The sequence below is a fragment of the Hemicordylus capensis genome, chromosome 3, assembly GCF_027244095.1.
Source record: "Hemicordylus capensis ecotype Gifberg chromosome 3, rHemCap1.1.pri, whole genome shotgun sequence".
Classification (NCBI taxonomy): domain Eukaryota; kingdom Metazoa; phylum Chordata; class Lepidosauria; order Squamata; family Cordylidae; genus Hemicordylus; species Hemicordylus capensis.
Window position 1 is genome coordinate 132,382,843 of NC_069659.1, and position 19,022 is coordinate 132,401,864.

General features: G+C 43.6%; 1 protein-coding gene across 12 annotated transcripts in view; it reads right to left on the reverse strand.

Moving 5' to 3' along the window:
* TSGA10 (testis specific 10) overlaps nucleotides 1-19,022 on the reverse strand; it is a 140,221-nt gene that overhangs the window by 92,953 nt on the left and 28,246 nt on the right. For all 12 annotated transcript variants that reach the window (XM_053305721.1, XM_053305729.1, XM_053305724.1 and 9 more), the window contains 3 exons: nucleotides 13,927-13,992; nucleotides 1,517-1,708; nucleotides 70-225 (listed from right to left, as the gene is read on the reverse strand). In XM_053305721.1, the coding sequence (XP_053161696.1) occupies nucleotides 70-225; nucleotides 1,517-1,708; nucleotides 13,927-13,992 (414 nt within the window). The remainder of the gene's footprint in view (nucleotides 1-69; nucleotides 226-1,516; nucleotides 1,709-13,926; nucleotides 13,993-19,022) is intronic.

Sequence of the window (19,022 nt, forward strand, 5' to 3'; positions counted from 1 at the left end):
GCTCTTAAAAACTACAAGATTGTATACATATGTCAGCATGAAAATGTTACATACTCCTGAAAAGGTTACCTGATCATAAAGAGAAATAATTTTGTCTCTCTCTACTGTGAGAACCTTGATGTTGCCCTGAATTTCTGCCATATGACGTTCATATTTTTCCAGCATTGACTTAAGTTCTTCACGTTCTTTCAAGATTGGCAAAAGTTCTGGATCTAAGTTATATCCCTAAAAGTTTAATAAAGAGAAATCAACCTCATTTTATAATTATTCAGGTTTACAAGAAATATGTTAAAATCAATTGATCACAAACTTAGCAATTTGATTTGACTGTATAGTTTTAGGTTTTCCATAAAGCCTGTAGTCCAGTTAATATTGTTCTGAGTGCTCTTACCTAAATTATTCAGAAAGGCTTTTTAATTAGAAATTGTTTAGCATATGAATTATTTTATCATAAGGTGTCTAAACAACTATTTAAAGTGAATGCTATCATTTATGACAGAAGCATATCCTAATGGGTCCAGTTATGGTTGCCATCAGCACATTTGGTGGTGACCCAGGACCGGTTTTTCTCTGTGGGCTGCCCCAGGGCTTTGGAATATGCTCCCTGCTGAAATAATAATATCTACTTCTCCATTTGTTTTCAGCAAGACCCTCAAGACTCTCCTTTTCTCGCAAGCTTTTAATTAGAATTTTAATTATTTTAATAATTTGTTTTAATAAGTTTTATAATATTGTTTTTATTGTGTCACGTGTATTTTAATCTGTGTCGACTTTTAAATATTTTAAATTTTGTACACTGTCTAGAGATGTACATATCAGATGGTATAAAAATATGATAGATAAATAAAAAATAAATAATGGGGAAAATGGGGAAAATGGAGAAAGTGTTAAGTAGTCCAACACTACCCAACAGCAGAACCATTCACCTGCTAATCCATCATTAGTTAGTTCTTGCAATCTAGACTACAATCCAATGTGTCAAGCAGAGAGCAAGTGCATTGGAAAAAAATACCTGCATTTTGCATGTGGTAGACAACTTTAAATCTTACTGGTTGGCATTCAGAGCAGCAATCTGAGCATAGAGAGGCTGCTCTTATCTCATCCAGAATCTTCCCAAACAGTAAGCATGCATACAGGAGCAGTGGGGAGTAATTTCTGCTCATCTCCCCTGCCTCCATAAGTGTTCTTTGTTTTCTCCAAAATGTTCCTGAGGGCTGTGCAGCCAAAAAGTCATAATGGAGTCTGAGGAAAGCAGTAAAAATCACTCTCCCCCCCAGTGTGCATGCTTTGCTGCTCAGGAAGACTCTGGTGGAGTTAAGAGCAGCCTCTCTGCATGGGAATGCAGCACTGCTGTGTCTCCAGATTGCTGCTCTTAAAATCAGCCACTGACTTCAATAGGACTTAAGACTCTGTATGATGAACTGCAGCATGATCTCTTTTTTATGTATGTATTTTTAAAGTAACAAGAGGACAATATATGCATAGATTCTATATTTTAGCAAAGTGAAAGTTATACCTGAATGGAGGAAGAAGTCTTTGAAACAGAACGAGAGGGACTGAGCCTAGGACAGAAAGATGTATTTCGAAGCATTGTCTTCAAATGCTCAGCTTCAGTTTTATAACGATCCCGGTCTTCTTCCAATGTCTTTATAAATTTGTCAAGCCTTGAGGGATACCTCTTTTGTGATTTTTCGGTGTCCAAAGCAGCCTTTTAAATTCCAGAGTGAAGAAACATGATTAGGAAGTCCACTTTCAAGCAAATTCTAACAATTATTTCCATATTTTTCTTTTTAAAAAATACTGCACAATATAGTCAGGTTGCTTACCTGTAAGTAGTTCTTGTAGTGGCCCATTGTCCTTCACACTTTGAATGTCTGCGCCTGCATAGACAAGACCTTGGAACCTTCTAGAGTTGTAAGCTATGAGCTTTTTGGCACTAGCCTTGCCCCCTTGGTGACCCACATATAGCCCCTCACATATATACCTCCCTCAATCCCTGACCACCATGATAATACATAACAGGTAGGTGACCGCTACAGCAGGAAGGAGGGGGGTTCGTGTGAAGAACAATGGACCACTACAAGAACTACTGTTAAAGGTAAGGAACCTGACTTTCTTGTTAGAGGTCCTATTGTTCTCCACACTTTGGAGATTAGCAAGCTATTCACCAGGACGGCAGGAGAAACAGGCATCTACTGAAGAACTGTGTTGAGGATTGCTGCTCCGAACTGTGAATGGGCTCTTGACCTAGTGTCTAAAGCATAGTAGTGCACAAAGGACAAGAGTCCTTTCTACGTTGTTGCCCAACAGATGGAATTCCATGTGAGGTGAGCCGTAGAAGTTGTCACTGCCTTTGCAGAATGTGTAGGCCTGTTTGATGGCAGATGTGGTCCAGGCGGACAATCTCTGTCAGGAGACTTGTTTTCCATTGTTTCTCCCAGCATAGCAGATGAACTAGGAGGTGGACTGATGAAATGGTCGAGTACGATGAAAATAAAAGGACAATGCATGTTTCACATTCAGGGTATGCCAAGTGCGTTTTTCATCTGAAGATGGCAAGAGAAAGAAGACTGGAAGGCAGATGTCCTGAGAAACAATTCTTATTTGTTTATTTGTTTATTTTCCCCTCACATGGTACTGAGATACCACTTTAGGTAAATATCGAATGTCTAGTCTGAGTAGGACCTTATCCTGTTGGAAGGATATGAAAGGAGTGGGGGTCAGCTGCGAGAGCCCTTAGCTCTGATACTCAAAGGGTGGAGGCAATTGCTAAGAGGAATGATGTTTTAATGGCCAAGTATTTCAGTGGGCATATAGCCATTGGCTCAAATGGTTTGTGCATGAGCATAGAGATAACCAGCTTGAGATCCCATGGAAGGGCTAATCTTGGAGCTGGGGGATACAAGTGGAGCAGTCCTTTGAACATTTTTCTAACAGGCTCCTACGAGAAAATATGGACATGGGGAGTGTGGGCTGCAACTGCAGCAAGATGAACTTTCAACGATGGAACAGCAAGATTTAGCTTTTTCAAATGTAAAAGGTAAGAAAGAGGTCCAATGAGGCCTCTTTGGGGCTGTCCCCTTTGAAGGTCACAAAAATGGTAAAGTGTGCCCATTTTACCCTGTAGGGACGTTGCATCAAAGGTTTCCTGGCAACGGAGATTACACCCAGCACCTCCTGGTCTCAGATCACCGGCTGGTGATCTTCCAGGCCGTGAGATGAAGACTCTTCACGTCTGAATGAAGTACTGATCCCTGCTCTCTGGTAAGTAGTTTGGGATGGCTGGGTAGAAGCGGATGCTGACCTTTGGCCATGGCTAGCACAGTGGAGAACCAGGCTTGTTGAAGCCATCAGGGAGTGATGAAGATGCAATCTCAGAATTTTGAGTGCTTGTCCTTGAGGGTGGACTTCCGAGATAGGCTGGGGATTCTGCTGGTGTACTGACCACCCCGCTGCACTTCAGTCTCCCTACTTGAGCTGGCAGGGGTGGTCTCGGAGGTGGCCTTGGGTTCCCCCAGGCTTATTGTTTTGGGGGATTTCAATGTCCATGCTGAGGCCCCCCTAGTGGGTGCGGCTCAGGATTTCATGGCCTCCATGGCAACCATGGGCCTGTCTCAGTTGGTATTGGGCCCTACCCACATGGCAGGACATACTCTGGATCTGGTTTTTGCCGACCGGGAAATAAATGATCTGGAGGTGGGGGAATTTGAGACCACTCCCTTGTCATGGACAGATCATCATCTGGTGGGGTTTAGTTTGACTGCTCCATCTGCCCTCTGCAGGGGTGGTGGGCCGATTAGGATGGTCCGCCCCCGGAGGCTTATGGATCCACTTGGATTCCAGACAGCCCTCAGGGAGTTTCCAGTGTCCAGAGCTGGTGACCCTGTTGAGGCCCTGGTCGATCTCTGGAATGGAGAGACAGCCCGGGCTGTTGACACGGTTGCTCCTAAATGCCCTCTCCAGCTTGGTGGAGCCCGATCTGCTCCTTGGTTTTCCTCGGAGCTTAGGGCAATGAAACAACTCGGACGACAGCTAGAATGATGCTGGAGGAAGAGTCGTGATGAATCCGACCGAACACGGGCTAGAGCCCATTTTAGGGACTATGCCGTGGCGGTGGGGGCAGCAAAGAAACGTTTTTTTCTCCGCCTCCATTGCATCTGCTCAGTGCAGACAAACAGAACTGTTTCATGTGGTAAAAACATTGCTCCACACATTCCTCCAGGTAATGGGGGAGGAATCATCCATAGTTCGCTGCGATCAGTTTGTTTGCCACTTTGCAGATAAAGTCGCTTGCATCCGTGCCAATTTGGACTCCAGAGTTTTGGCAATTCTGGCAGACGTGCCTCTGCTACCATCTGGTCCCGTTGTGTTGGATTCTTTTCAGTTGGTGCAGCCTGAGGATGTGGACAAGATCCTGTGCAGTGTGTGAGCGACATCGTGTGCTCTTGACCCTTGTCCTTCATGGCTAATAAAAGCTGCCAGGGAGGGTACAAGTAGATGGTTGGAGGTGACTATTAATGTCTCATTAAGGGAGGGCAGGATGCTACCGTGCCTCAAGGAGGCAGTGCTAAGACCATTACTAAAAAAGCCCTCCCTTGATCCCTCCAACCTGGACAACTATAGACCGGTCTCTAACCTACCCTTTTTGGGCAAGGTGATAGAGCATGTGGTGGCATCCCAGCTGCAGAGGGTCTTGGATGACAGGGATTATCTGGACCCTTTTCAATCTGGCTTCTGCGCCGGGTATGAGACTGAGACTGCCTTGGTCGCTCTAGTGGATGACCTATGCCGGGAACTAGACAGGGGGAATGTATCCTTGTTGGTTCTGCTGGACCTCTCAGGGGCTTTTGATATCATCGACCATGGTATCCTTCTGAGCCGCCTCTTGAGTATGGGAATCAGAGGTACTGAATTGCAGTGGTTCCAGTCCTTTCTAGGGGGGAGGGTCCAGAAGGTGGTGCTGGGGGACTACTGCTCGGCTCCGTGGCCACTGGCCTGTGGGGTTCCGCAGGGTTCGGTCTTGTCCCCCATGCTGTTTAACATTACATGAAACCACTGGGAGAGGTCATCTGAGGACTTATTGTCAGCAATATGCAGATGACACTCAGCTCTATCTCTCCTTGTCATCTGATCCTAGGGAGGTGGTGGATGTCCTGAATCGGGGGCTGGAGGCCGTGATGCGTTGGATGTGGGCTAATAAACTGAAATTGAATCCGGACAAGACATAGATACTGTTGGTCAGTAGGAGAGCCAATCGGGATGAGGAGTTTTTACCGGTTCTGGATGGGGTTGCACTCTCCTTGAAGGAGCAAGTACGCAGCTTGGGGGTACTACTGGACCGGCTCTGCTTTTGGAAGCTCAGGTGGAGGCAGTGGCCAGGGGTGCCTTTGCACGGCTTCGGCTAGTGAGCCAGCTGCGCCCCTTTCTCAAGAAGGCAGATGTGGCCACGGTTACCCATGCCTTAGTCACGTCATGGCTGGATTACTGTAACGCGCTCTGCATGGGGCTGCCCTTGAAGAATATCCGGAAACTGCAGCTAGTGCAAAATGCAGCAGCTAGGGTTTTGTCCAGAGCTGCCCAGTGGGAGCACATCACATCCATCCTGAAAGAGCTGCACTGGCTGCCAGTTCGTTTCCGAGTCCAATTCAGGGTGCTGGTTTTGACCTTTAAAGCCCTTAACGGTTTGGGCCCGGGGTATCTGAGGGACCGCCTGCTCTCAAGGGTTGCTGCCCACTTGACAAGGTCATCTGAGGGGGCTCTGCTCCAGGTGCCTACAATGTCCCACACGCTCGTCTGTCATGCACTCAGGACAGGGCCTTCTCTGTTGCTGCCCCCAGACTTTGGAATGCTCTCCCAGTGGCCATTCACTCCTCGGACTCCATCACAGTTTCTAGAAAGCTTTTTAAATCTTGGCATCTTACCCAGGCTTTTACATGACTGTTTCTACTGCTGCTTCTATGTGTTTTTACTCATTTATAGTTTTTATGCTTGTATTTTATAGTTTTTAAATTAGATTTGTTTTATATTTTTAGCTAAATATTTTAATTGTCATTTTTATTGTATGTTTTTAACTTTTGTAAACCGCCTTTGGGGTTGTTTTTAATGAAAGGCGGTATATAAATTCAACAAACAAATAAATAAATAAATCTGAAGCTTCCTCTCTGATCCTGCATAGAACTGTTGCATAAGTGGTAATGGAGGAAACATGTATAGAAGTTCCTTGCTCCATGACAGGAGAGAAATACATCTCCCAGGGAGTGGTGTCCTTGGCTGGCTCTACTACAGAACTGTGTGCATTTGTGAGCATTAACCCCTGCTAACTTGGCAAAGAGGCACCTTTTAATGTGGTGATTCTCTTTATTTAGCAGGGGGAGAGTAACTGGCCCTATCCACCCCCACAGTACCTCCAGTGACTGTTGCTGGTGTCTATCTTGTGTTTCTTTTTAGATTGTGAGCCCTTTGGGGACAGGGATTCATCTTATTTATGAATTATTTCTCTATGTAAACCACCCTGAGCCATTTTTGGAAGGGCGGTATAGAAATTGAATAAATAATAAATAATTATAATTATAATAATTTGTTTTTCTCTGGAGCAAAAGTGTCTATGCGTAGATAATCCCATCTGCTGGAGAGGACCTGTACCACTGAGTGGTCCAATGTCCATTCGTGGGATTGTGTTTGTTGTGTCTGACTCAAGGAGTCTGCCCATATATTTTCCTTCCTTGCAATGTGTATTGCAGAAAGCCAGATCTGATGATGGAGGCACTACATCCAGTTACTGATGGCTAGGTGTGACAATGCTGGAAAGTGTGTGCCCCTCTGATAGTTCAGATATGACAACGTGGTCACATTGTCTATCACAGCCTGCACTGAATGATCTGTTAGCAGTGGCTGCCTCGTCTGAAGGCGTGCCAGAGATAGGATGCTGGTTATGGATGCCATGAACCGCAGCATCTCTTGTACGGACTGCAGTTGATGAGTGTGTGGTGTTAAGATTTTGTGGGCCATGGTCCTGATATCTGCTATCCTGTGGGAAGGCAAGGATGCAAGAATCTCCTGGGAATCTAGAATGGTGCCCAAAAATTCTATGGTCCTTGAGGTAGCCAATATTGATTTCTCCCAGTCAACGCACAATCCTAGCTCGCCTAGAAAGGTCAGCATGGGATGGATATGTTGGTGTAACTTCTCTTTGGTTCTGGCCACCAAGAGCCAGTTGTCTAAAATGGGAATAGAGAGACGGCCTGTTGGCAGAGGTGTGCCGCCACCACCACCATGTACTTGATAAAGACTCTTGCTGTGGTGGACAGACCAAAGGGCAGGACCTTATATTGTAAGTACTCTTCCCAATGCAGAAGTGTAGGTACTGTCTGTGGTGCGGCCAAATCGAAATATGAAAATAGGCATCTTTAAAGTCTATTGCCATGAACCACTTGTTGTGAAACAGAAGCAGTAAGATCTGGGTGAGAGTAGTCATACAGAACTGACAGGAGCAAATAAAACTATTGAGTCCACAAAGATCTAGAAAGGGCCACAGGCCTCCATCTCATTTCGGGATCATGAAGTACCTAGAATAAAATCCCCTGGCTGTGTTTGTGCACACTGGTTGAAAGGCGCATTTCTTGAGAAGTGATCAAACTTCCTGTTGTAGGACAGGGGTAGATTGTGTATAACATGTTCCCCCAAAGGGTGAAAGTATATAGAACTCTATTGCAAATCCCAATTGAATTATAGTTATCACTCACTGGTCCGTAGTAATTGCCTACCATGCTTCTGCGAAAGAGAAGAATCTTGAACTGGTCATCGTGTCAGGCTCTTTTATCGTAGGCTGGCTTTGACTTAGGAGTGGTTTTCTGTGATGGTGTAGTTGACTTGCAAAAGGAACTGTAAGGTTGATACCTGTTCCTTCTGAGATCATGTTGGTGGAACAGCTAGTAAGATGGTCTTTGTTGAGAGTGTTCAGTCCAAGGGCGTTGTTTAACTGGACCTTGCTGATATGGCCATGCGTGTCTTCATAGTGCCACTGCCACCACCATTGCCCTAGAACAGCAGTCTGTCTCATGGTGGGTAGAGTGCAATTACTGCTTGGTGGTCTGTAAGCCTACAGATAAAGGTCATAGCTGCATCTCTTTGGTCCAGTTAAAGCTTTCAGATGAAAGGCTCAAGTTTTTCAAAGAGAAAATGGGTATACCTAGGCATATACCCCTGATATTTCGCACCTGAAGGCTTGCAATGGCATATGTCCGTTTACCAAATGAATCTAGCTTTTTGCCATCAGGATCTGATGGGGTAGAGAATAACTTCAGTTTGGCCCCTTGCTGAGAATACTCAACCTAATTATTGAGTGAGATTTGGGATGCAAAAACAGGTAGGGCACATCACTTTGGTATACTCTATAGAAGTTTTCTAATTTCTTTGAAGTTGGGTGGATAGATGATGGTTTGGTCCAAGTCATTTTCACTACGTCTGTAACAGTGGGCAAAAGTGGTAAGGATAGTGGTGCTGCAGAAGCAGACTGAATAAGGCCAGACACAGGATCTGCTGTCTCATGTTTCAGTTGCTGTGTCTAAGCCCAAGGCTGACATGATACACTAGACCTATTCAGAGTACGGTCTACAATCCTCAGGAAGGAATTAGTCCTTATCTGCCACAGCTTCTTATCTGCATCACAGCATCTTCACAGCAGATTCACAGATGTTTAATTTGGGAGATTAAATGGACAGTTCACAAAGGGTCATCTCCTCTCTGCAATCCCTGGCAGATCTTTTTCCTGTGCGTTCCCACCGCTTGCTCCGGGTTTTTCCTCCAACTGATCACATCACAGAGGAGAAGGTGAGAGAGGTTTTTTTTTGTTGTTGTTGTTTGTTTGACAGCTGGTTATGGAAGAACAGCATGACAAGTTGCCAAGCAGCCGGATCAAACAGCAGAACATGTAACCTGAATCTGACCCAAATCTTTGCTGATTTTTATAATGAACTTGCACTTGTGAGTGACTGCCTTCATCACCTCATGTCCCCCCTCCCCTACACACCCCAGACCATTTAAGAGGCAGGGTTTAAAGTAGAAATCATTGCTTTCTCTCTGTCATGAAGGAAAATGCAGGCTCGTGGAATCAGCTTAAACAAAAAGGGCTCAGGTTACAACAAAGCTGTAGTCTCCATTCTGCGTATCTAAAGCCTATGTAAAGCATAGGAAGACCTACATTTTGCAGTTTGTGCTTGCATTTAACTCAGGAATTAATTCCTCCCCCTCCCCTTCTGGACTCCCTCCACAGAATTTCACCAATCTGCCACAACCCCTCCCCCCCACCCAGCACTTGCAAGTGCAAATCACTCAGAGCAGACCATACCCAACACAGTTGTCAAACTCCCCTTCATTGAGTTTTGAAAAACACCAAAGTACTGGCAATGGCCACTCCACTCATCACAGAGAAACCTCGGGGCATAACAGAAGCCTCGGTTTGTTTGTTTTTTAAAAGCAGCTGAATATAGAGGATTTTTTAAAGCTGGACATGATTTGGGCTAAGCCAGAATGTGCAGCCTTGATTTGGAGGGAAACAGAGTCCTGTCTGTACTGGTCCCTGATAGCCCATAGCAACTTCAGGGTAAATGCAGCTAATATGTGGACTGGCACACTCCATTCTGGAGGAGATTTGAACTAAAAGCCATGTGTGTTAAGCCTCCTGGGGATTGATCTGGGTAGTTATTTAAAGAGAACTCGGCATCATCCTCAGAGTCTCAAACAGATAAAATCCCCATAGAGACCTCAGACTTTGTATCTGGCACAGCCTTGACTGGTTGTGGTGGCACTCCAGTGCTTTGTGGCTGGCTGTCTTTTAAAAAAATATTAACCCTTGTCTTTTTTGTCTCAGGTTTGGGTGCCTTGTTTTTCCTATTAAAGGAAGGAGAGTACAAAAGAAAGTGTTATATTCACACATGTAGTCTCCCATTCACATGCAAACCAGAGTGTACCCTGCCCAGTAAAGAGGAAAACCCATGTGTTGCCACAAGACCAGCTCTGAACCCAGCTGGATTTGGATCTATGACGCCTTGGGCTACGACTGTAGTGGTAAGCCCTGTCCCTCTTTTCAGGTGCCAAATAACTGCACCCATGGCGAGACACAGCAGACCTGGGTTCTACCCACTTATATTCATAACATGGTCTATGACTGTCATAAGTGTAATATTTTGGGAAGGCTTTGTAGTGAGGTCCAGGTGAGTAAAAAAAAACCCTCTCCCTCTCTCCAACCCCCCTGAGATGCTTACTCTTACCGTGCCTGTCCCAGTCATCATATTCATAGGGAGAGTAGGGTTTCACATCTGACTGTTGGAGCCTTCTGTATTAGGTTCCCAGTTAGTGTTAGCCTATACTTCTGAACCCGTCTTGGGTTTCTTGTGCTTCTTCTTTGAGTCAGCCTCACTCACAGACATAAGTGAGGCTGCCACCGATACTGCTGTTGTCTTTGCTGGGGCGGTGTGTTTCTTTTTGCACTGCTTCTTCACCGCAACTTGGTGCACCAGCTTCCCTTGTTTAGCAGGCTTAAGCCCCAAGGAGGAAACCTCTAGTGTTGGCAGCACCTGCCCCTTTAAGAGTGCGGGGCCTGTCTTCAGTGCCGGCACTGGCTGTGACTCATTCTGCATCAGCTGCTTGGATTCCTGAGAGCACAGCATACCTGAGCTAGTACAATGCTGCTGGGATAGCCGACTAGTGGAGTGGCTTAGCACGTAAGGCCCTCTCCCACAGCAGAGCACAGAGGCTGGAAGCATGTTTGCATCGGGCGTCTCTGGTAAAGCTTTGGCAAAGTGCACAGAGGTCAGTTCGGTGGGACTCCCCCAGGCACTGCTTGTGCCTGTGTGAAATGAGGTGTTTAACAGAGCAAGTAAGGCAGCTCTTCAAAGAGACTCGAGCAGCCATATACTGCTTCAGGATCTCTGAAGAGAAAAACCTTGAGCGAAGAGGCAATTAAATAAAGGCATAAAATGAGAATGACTGAAAAATGAGAGGATAGACAGATAAAATAAATGAAAAACTAAATTAAAGAGAAAGGTTAAGAGGTTTGTTTGTTTTTTGGCGTAAAGCTTTTGTACTTTGTGTTTTGCTGGTCGAATTACCGTAACAATAAAGATTTGATTTGTTTTTTGGAAGTTCTCTTTGCACAAAGTGCGGCAGAAGGTCTCCTGAAGTCACTGTCGCAGAGGTCGGAAGAAGACTGAGGGAGGTATATATATGAGGGGCTATATGTGTGTCACCAATGGAGCGGGGCTATCACCAAAAAGCTTATAGCTTACAGCTCTAGAAGGTTCCAAGGTCCTGTCTACACAGGCACAGACATCCAAAGTGTGGAGGATAATAGGACCACTAACAAGAATCTATGCTTTTTTTTTTTTTACTCTGAAGCCAGGATTCGGTCTGTTTATAAAAATGGTAAAAGGAGATAAAATTGTTTTTCTGCCCAAACTAACAGGATTGAGTATATGAAGCTGCTCTCACAGTAAAGGCTGGAGAGACTGGGAAGCACATGGTATGTCCAGTGATGTAGTTGCAAATTCAGAAATGCAAGCACTCTCCATGACAGCCTCCATGGCCATGGCCACCCAAAAGCCAGAGAAGCCAAGAAGTACTGGTGCTCCATCCCTATACATCTCCCCTCCACTACATCCCTTGGTACATCTACCAAACTTCTACAGGTATATGCCAGTATTACAGTTTAGTATGTAAACAAAAGCCTGTGGCTCAGCTGTGTGTTAAACAGTGCTTGGAACCTTCATCACTCAGCAACTAGTTTTTTTCTAGAGAAAAGTGAGTGGAGGTGATAGACTAACAAATCAAATCTCATCCCTTAAAGTGGCCTTTTTAAAAGTTCTAGTGCCACATGTACTATTTCTTCTTATTTCTTATGCACTGGGATATGCACGGACTGCTTGCTGCAGTTCAGTCCAAATTCAGACCGAACTGCAGATCAGTGAGCTGGTTGGGTTGAACCAAACAACGAGGCTGGTTGGTTCAGTGAACCAGTTCAAACTAGATTGTGGGGAATCCCACAAGCTGAGCTGAGGAATGGGCAGGCTCCAAGGGCCGATTGCGGCGGAGAGCTAATGGCAACATTGCCTACCTCCAGGTAGGGAACCGTTGCAGCCCCTGCCAACCACAGGAGGCATTGCTGGACAGGAGAGGATGCTCAGGACGCTCCCAGCCATCAATGCTTGTTCGCTTGTGCACGAGAGCGTCTTGTGAAATCTTGGGGAGCTCTCGTGAGATCTTGACACAAGATTATGATTGGGCCCAAGATCCTGTAAGAATTTCCCTCATTCTCAGGGGCTATTTAATGAGCAGCCAGCCAATGATGAGAGGCTGGCAGACGAGGAGGGCCATGCACAGGGAGCATGGTGATTCAGACCAGTGTTCCCTCTAACAGGGATTCCCAGATGTTGTTGACTTCAACTCCCATAATCCCCAAGCAGAGGCTGTTGCAGTTGGAGATGCAGGGTGTTGTAGTCAACAACATCTGGGAATCCCTGTTAGAGGGAACAATGATTCAGACAGCCTGGCCATGGGCAGCAGACATCCGAGGGTCCTGTGAAGGGTACAGACCCGAGAGGTGCAGCGAACCTGGGCCAGAAGAAGCTCTGAGGCCAGGCATGCCCAGATATTGGGCTCAAAGACTACCCCTGCTGCCCCCACCTCCACCGTGAGGAACATCACATGTTTTGAAGTGGTTCGGGTTTGGACACAACCCAAGTTTTGTGTTCCTAAAGTGTGCAGGAGATGGCTACAAATTAGGAATAATTCACATGTGAATATGCACTGAAAAACAATATTGTGATTAATCAAAATAGGGAGAAAAAAAGGTAATGTAGTAAAAGCAATCTATGCAAGAAAATAGGCTCACACACAGATTGCCCTCTTAGATAAAATAAGGTGATAATTCACATGCTGAAGGACCCAGCATAAGAGAAAACACTTGCATCCAGACACGCACACAGTGCTACCAAAACTTATGTGCACCATTGAACAGAATATCATTGCCATGAGCTTTAGTAGTGGTAGAAGAAGGGGACTGATTTTAGCCACTCTCTTCCTCCTCGTTTTTTGGAAATTGGTAAATTGTACCAACAATGTATGGATAAAAAATGTTTGGATTTGAGTCAATGAAAATAAATATATTATTTTTTTATGTTCTGGTACACAGAAAGAAAATCCATCCCCATTTGTACATGCATGTTGCATCTCTATGAATGAGAAAGAGGATCCAAATGGGGAATGATTGAGCCATATATTGAGTCTTAGACCCATCTTTTTAGCTTGGCTTTTAATGATATCCAGTTTTGATTTTAATTTAAATAAGTTTTAATTTTTTAAAAATTTTAATTGTTTTACTATGTGTTTTTTATTTTAATGTGAACTGCCCTGGGCTGCTATAGGAAGGGTTATATATACATTGAATATTTTGTAAATTATAAATGTATTATTTTAAGTGTTAAGCTGGTCTAAAGACTGTAACAAATTTACTACTACTACTACATTGAACAAATAAATAAATAAAAATAGACCACTCCCTTCCCTGCTGGTTAAGGGCTGTTGGGAAAGGATACAAAAGTGGCTTCAAAAGATCCCTTTCTGTGTGTGCTAAGCCACAATATAAGTATTAGGAAAGGAATGGAATGCATTCATGGTTTCCAATATTACAAGCTTACAGGAAGGTAAAAACAATGTGAATTTTGAAGAAAAGCATAAGAAATCACTAAAAAGACTTATAAAATGCAAAATAAGAGGTATGTAGCCATACATGTATTCTGAATATCACAACATGGCCATTTAACTACCCAGTGAAAGAAGTAAGCATCAAGTACACAAGTTTAAAATGTCTTTTGAAATATATAAGCAACATGACATTTTTGCAGGGGAAAACAAAGGAGATTTAAAACTTACAGATTTAAGAACGTTGATGGTATGTTCTAGTCTCCTTATAGTATTGTGCTGGCATTTAATCTGAGACTAAAATTAAAATAAAGGAACAGTGGTCAGTAGCCAGAATTTCTCTGGCCTCTTCAGAATTGTACACTCTGTCTATTAATGAATTACTTTGTTATGATCTTTGATCAGATGCAAATACCCAGCAACAAAAATACTGCACTCATATAGGAATACTGTCACACAAACAATGTGCTTCTACTCAACATATCTACAAAGTATATCTGTGAAGAGCCAGATGTTAACTGCTGGCAAATCTTTATGGCTGCCACACAAATTTAGCAACATTGTAGGTAACAGAGGATTTCCTATCTGATAGAAGGAATGTGACATAAAAATCATCAGTTTGACTGAGGAGATACGATAGTAAAAGAATAATAAAACTGCATTGACTATTATTATAAAAAGGAAGATATAGCAACACATGGTGGACCTATTTGACCTCATCTGAACTATTAGGGCAGATTCAGATGACCATAGAAACTTTAGTAAACTCCCCATATAGAACCGCTGATGGCAAGACCTTATGTCTCTCTCTGAAGAACATTTTTTTTGTGATTGGGCAAAGAGAGTGACAACAAACAGGTGGCAGGTTCCTGTCTGGAATAATCAAGTCGCTCTCTTATAGCCTTTGGAATAAGGCTTATTTCATTTTGATGATCCTCTGAAATCAGGCTTATTTCAGTCTAAAATCCTCTGTTTGAAGGTCTCCTTGGCTTGATCATAACCTAGTAATGACAGGTATCCTGCAGAAAAGCCAAGTGATGAAGGTTTCCCCAGTGATGCTTGGTACACTCTGTAACAGTTACCAGACATAGAGAATACAAAGCCAGAAAAAGTTCCATGTGAGCAGGTTTGCTATTCATGTACATGATGTGTGCATTGTCACAGGGCACACATGGGGCAAATTACATATGGAGTTGTAACTACATTTGTATTGTAAAATAGTACATATGCATGGTGGTGCATGGTGTGGGGAAAGTGGATCAAAAGAAATTTTTCTCCCTCACATAACACTAGAACCAGGGTCAATTTCCTGGCAATCAGTTTAATGGGATGACCCCAGGTTCTAGTGTTATGTGAGAGCGGGGGAAATTTCTCTCTATCCACTTTCTCCACACCATGCATGATTTTTTTAGACCTCTATCATGTCTCCCCGCAGTCGTCTTTTTTCTAAACTAAAAAGCCACAGGTTTTGTAGCCTTGCCTTATAAGGAAGGTGCTCTAGGCCCCTGATCATCTTGGTTGCCTTCTTCTGCACCCTTCCCAATTCTACAATGTCCTTCTTTAGATGTGGTGAACAGAATTGTATGCAGTACTCCAAGTGTGGCCATACCATAGTTTTGTATAAGGGCATTATAATATTAGCAGTTTTATTTTCAGTCCTCTTTCTAATTATCCTTAGCCTGGAATTGGCCTTTTTCACAGCTGCCGCACACTGAGTTGACACTTTCAATGAGCTGTCCACCACAACCCCAAAATCCCTCTCTTGGTCAATCACCAACAGCTCAGATCCCATCAATGTATACATAAAGTTGGGGGTTTTCGTCCCAATGTGCATCACTTTCTACACTTGCCAACATTAAACCGCATTTACCATTTTGTCACCCACTCACCCAGTTTGGAGATCCTTTAAGAGCTCCTCACAATCTGTTTTGGATTCCACTATCCTAAAGAGTTTGGTTTCATCTGCAAATTTGGCCAACTTCTAGATCATTTATGAAAAAATTAAAAAGCACCAGTCCAAGCACAGATCCATAAGGGACTCCACTTCTTACTTCTCTATTGTGAAAACTCTCTATTTATACTTCCCCTTTGTTTCCTGTCCTTCAACCAGTTACCAATCCACACATGAACCTGTCCCCTTATCCCATGACTGCTAAGTTTTCTCAAGAGTCTTTGATGAGGAACTTTGTTGAAAGGTTTTTGGAAGTCCAGGTATAATATGTCAATCACCTTTATCCACACTCTCAAAGAACTCCCAAAGGTTCGAGAGGCAAGACCTACCTTTGCAGAAGCCATGCTGGTTTTCCTGCAGCAGGGCTTGTTCTTCTATGTGCTTACCAATTTTATCCTTGAGAATGCTTTCCATCAATTTGCCTGAAACAGACGTTAAGCTAACCGGCCTGTAATTTCCCATATTGCCCCAGGATCCCTTTTTGAAAACCGGTGTTACATTTACTACTTTCCAGTCCTCTGGTATAGAGCTTGATTGTAAGGATAAGTTATATATTTTTGCAAGGAAGCCAGCAATTTCATATTTGAGTTCTTTAAGGACTCTTAGATGAATGCCTGGTGATTTGCTAGTTTTTAATTTTTTCAGACAGTTTAGAACATCATCTCTTGTCACATCTATCTGACTCAGTTCTTTAGCCTCCATCTTTAAAAAGCCTGGTTCAGGAACAGGTATGTGCTCAGTATCCTCTATCGTGAAGACAGATGCAAATAACTCATTTAGCTTCTCAGCAACCTCCATATCTTCCTTAATAATCCCTTTTACTCCCTCATTGTCTAATGGTCCAACCACCTCCCTAGCAGAAGTTTTTGTTATTCCCCTTGATGCTTTTAGCTAAATGTTCCTCAAACTCTCTTTTCGCCTCCCTTATTGTCAGTGAATTAGAGAAGGCTTGAAAGAAAAAGGTTGCTTACTGTAACTAGTGACCTTTGAGCAATCTGTGTACATTCACAATACTTGGTAAAGTCAGGCAAGTATGTCTGAAATTCCAGCTCCCACCACAAGGAGGCAGCAGAATGTGGGGCAATTGACCCTGGAAGTGTGGCAAAGGTTCTTTCATTGCAGAAACAGTGCTGGCACAGGAGTGGCTAGGCAGCTGAAGAGTTTCTCAGGAGCATCCAGGGGCAAGTGGACAGTAACACAGGGCAGCCTGGCAAAGTATGTGACGCGCCCAGGAGGAAGTGTGGAATGGCTGGGTACTGTAGCTCCACTCAGAGCTTGGAATATTAAGAAGCTAATGTTATTAGCTAATGTAGGCTAATGTTATTAGTTCTACCAACCAGAGAGATAGTTTTTGTCTGGATATTGGTACTTTTCTTCCCTTGTATGAAATGAATAGCTGTGTGTCATTTCTTTAAACAAGATTGTCCTATCTAGGTAATAAAAGGAGAGCCCTTATGACAGTAGTGCATGAAGCAACATCTAGTGCTGTGGATGGATTTCTGAAGAGGTTTGGTAAGATAATGTCCTGGTTCATATGGAAGTCTGATACTGTTTTTGGTTTAAAACTACACTCAGTCCTCAAAACTACCTTGTCTGGGTAAAATGCTGTATGGGTATGACCTTAAGTAAGTCAATTCACTGATTCTACATGCTGTTGTGATAGCTACCAGAAAAACAGTCTACAAAGACAGGAATTTCAAGTGATTGATATTAAAAGTTCAAAGGAGCCTTCTGTCCGAGTTGAAAGTACCAACAACAGACTTCACTGCTCTACTGGCTTCTCAGATCGTGGATACAGGTTCTTCAACCCTTCAAGAAATCTCTTGGCATCTGGACTGGTGAAAATGTATTTCGAGTTCCAACTTGGATGTTTCGCAGAGATAGCTGCCAAACATACCTTCAGGGAAGTATTGGATAATCCTTTTTGCTTTACATCCGTCAAATTCGACAGCACTTGCTGAATGCTTGCAGAATAAGGATCATATTTGTTTATTTTAGCATGTTCTGAGAATCTTCTCCACTTGTAGTTATTGTTTCCCCTCATGTAACAAAATGCTGTTTAGTAGTTTATTCACCAGGCATTGAGCTTCAGAACTGACAAGCTGTGATGAAAAGTCTGCCCTTGATCCTGGAGCAATAAATTGTAATGTTGTGGCAGATACCGATCCTGTTCCTGAGTCAGATGTAGCAACATTATGGCCACCAGGGTGTCATTAGAATGCACCTGGTGTTCTCTACAAGAATCTTGTTTACTACCCTTGTAATTATTCGAAACATAAAACAGATTGCACCTGAAATGCAACCCCATAGAGAGGCAGCCTATCCCTGCCCTTGAGCAACATCGAGGGCACTTGTGATCTGATTTCATGTGTTAGGAACCACCTCAACCCAGGTTCTGAGCCAGGCATTGACCTCTTTGATGAGTCAGACCTCGCTTCAGATTAAGAACCAATGGCGGAGGTTGTGCCAAAAATTAACAGCTTAACTGAGACCCCCAAACCAACCATTGAGCCACCCATTACAGAAGTTCCACAGGAATCCTTATCCAATCCCTGTCCAGAGGACACTCCAGACCCCTGCTCTTCGTCTCCAGATCCCCTCTTTCCCAACCTAAACCCCACTCTTATACCAGACCCCACTCACAATACCCAGTATTGTGAATGTAAGACTAATCACTACAAATATTAAATCTGTCTTGGGATGCATCTCAAAGCAGGGGGCGGGAAGTTGGCAGCTGAATTATACAAATGTCTGAAAGTAATGAATTTAAAATATAGTATGCTGCCAAAGAAAATGGATGAAGGTAGGAAACAACAGATGCAATCCTTGGTCTAATTAACCAATTAGTGTTATAAAAATGCAGAGGTCTAGGAGGGAAACAAAGAAAAATTAAAGAGTAAAGCAAGACAGTACAAGCATTTACGAATATGACAAATATTTATATACCACTTTTCAAAAAAATGTTTCCAAAGTGGTTTACACATATATAAATATTTGCAGGCAGTTCAACATCTGTAAGACCAACCTCACCTAAGCAAACAGGCTGAGGATTAGGCACAGGAACAGATTCTGCAGTCTCTTTCATGGAGGAAAGGCACTCACCACATGCTCAGTACCAGGGCCAGCCTCTTAATGAGGTGAACTGAGGTAGTCACCTCAGGTGGCAGATTATTAGAGGGAAGCAGTGATGCCTGCCAGCCTCCCACCTCCTGAAAACTGGGAGGTAGCAGTGGCACCAAATACCTCTTGCACACCACTGCCTTCTCCCAAACATCTCGCCATCAGTAAACTACAAAGCCCTGTCTCCTTCTGTCCTCCCCTATATACTTCTTACCAGCATCCCCTGTAATAAGATAGGGTACTGTAGGAGAAAATG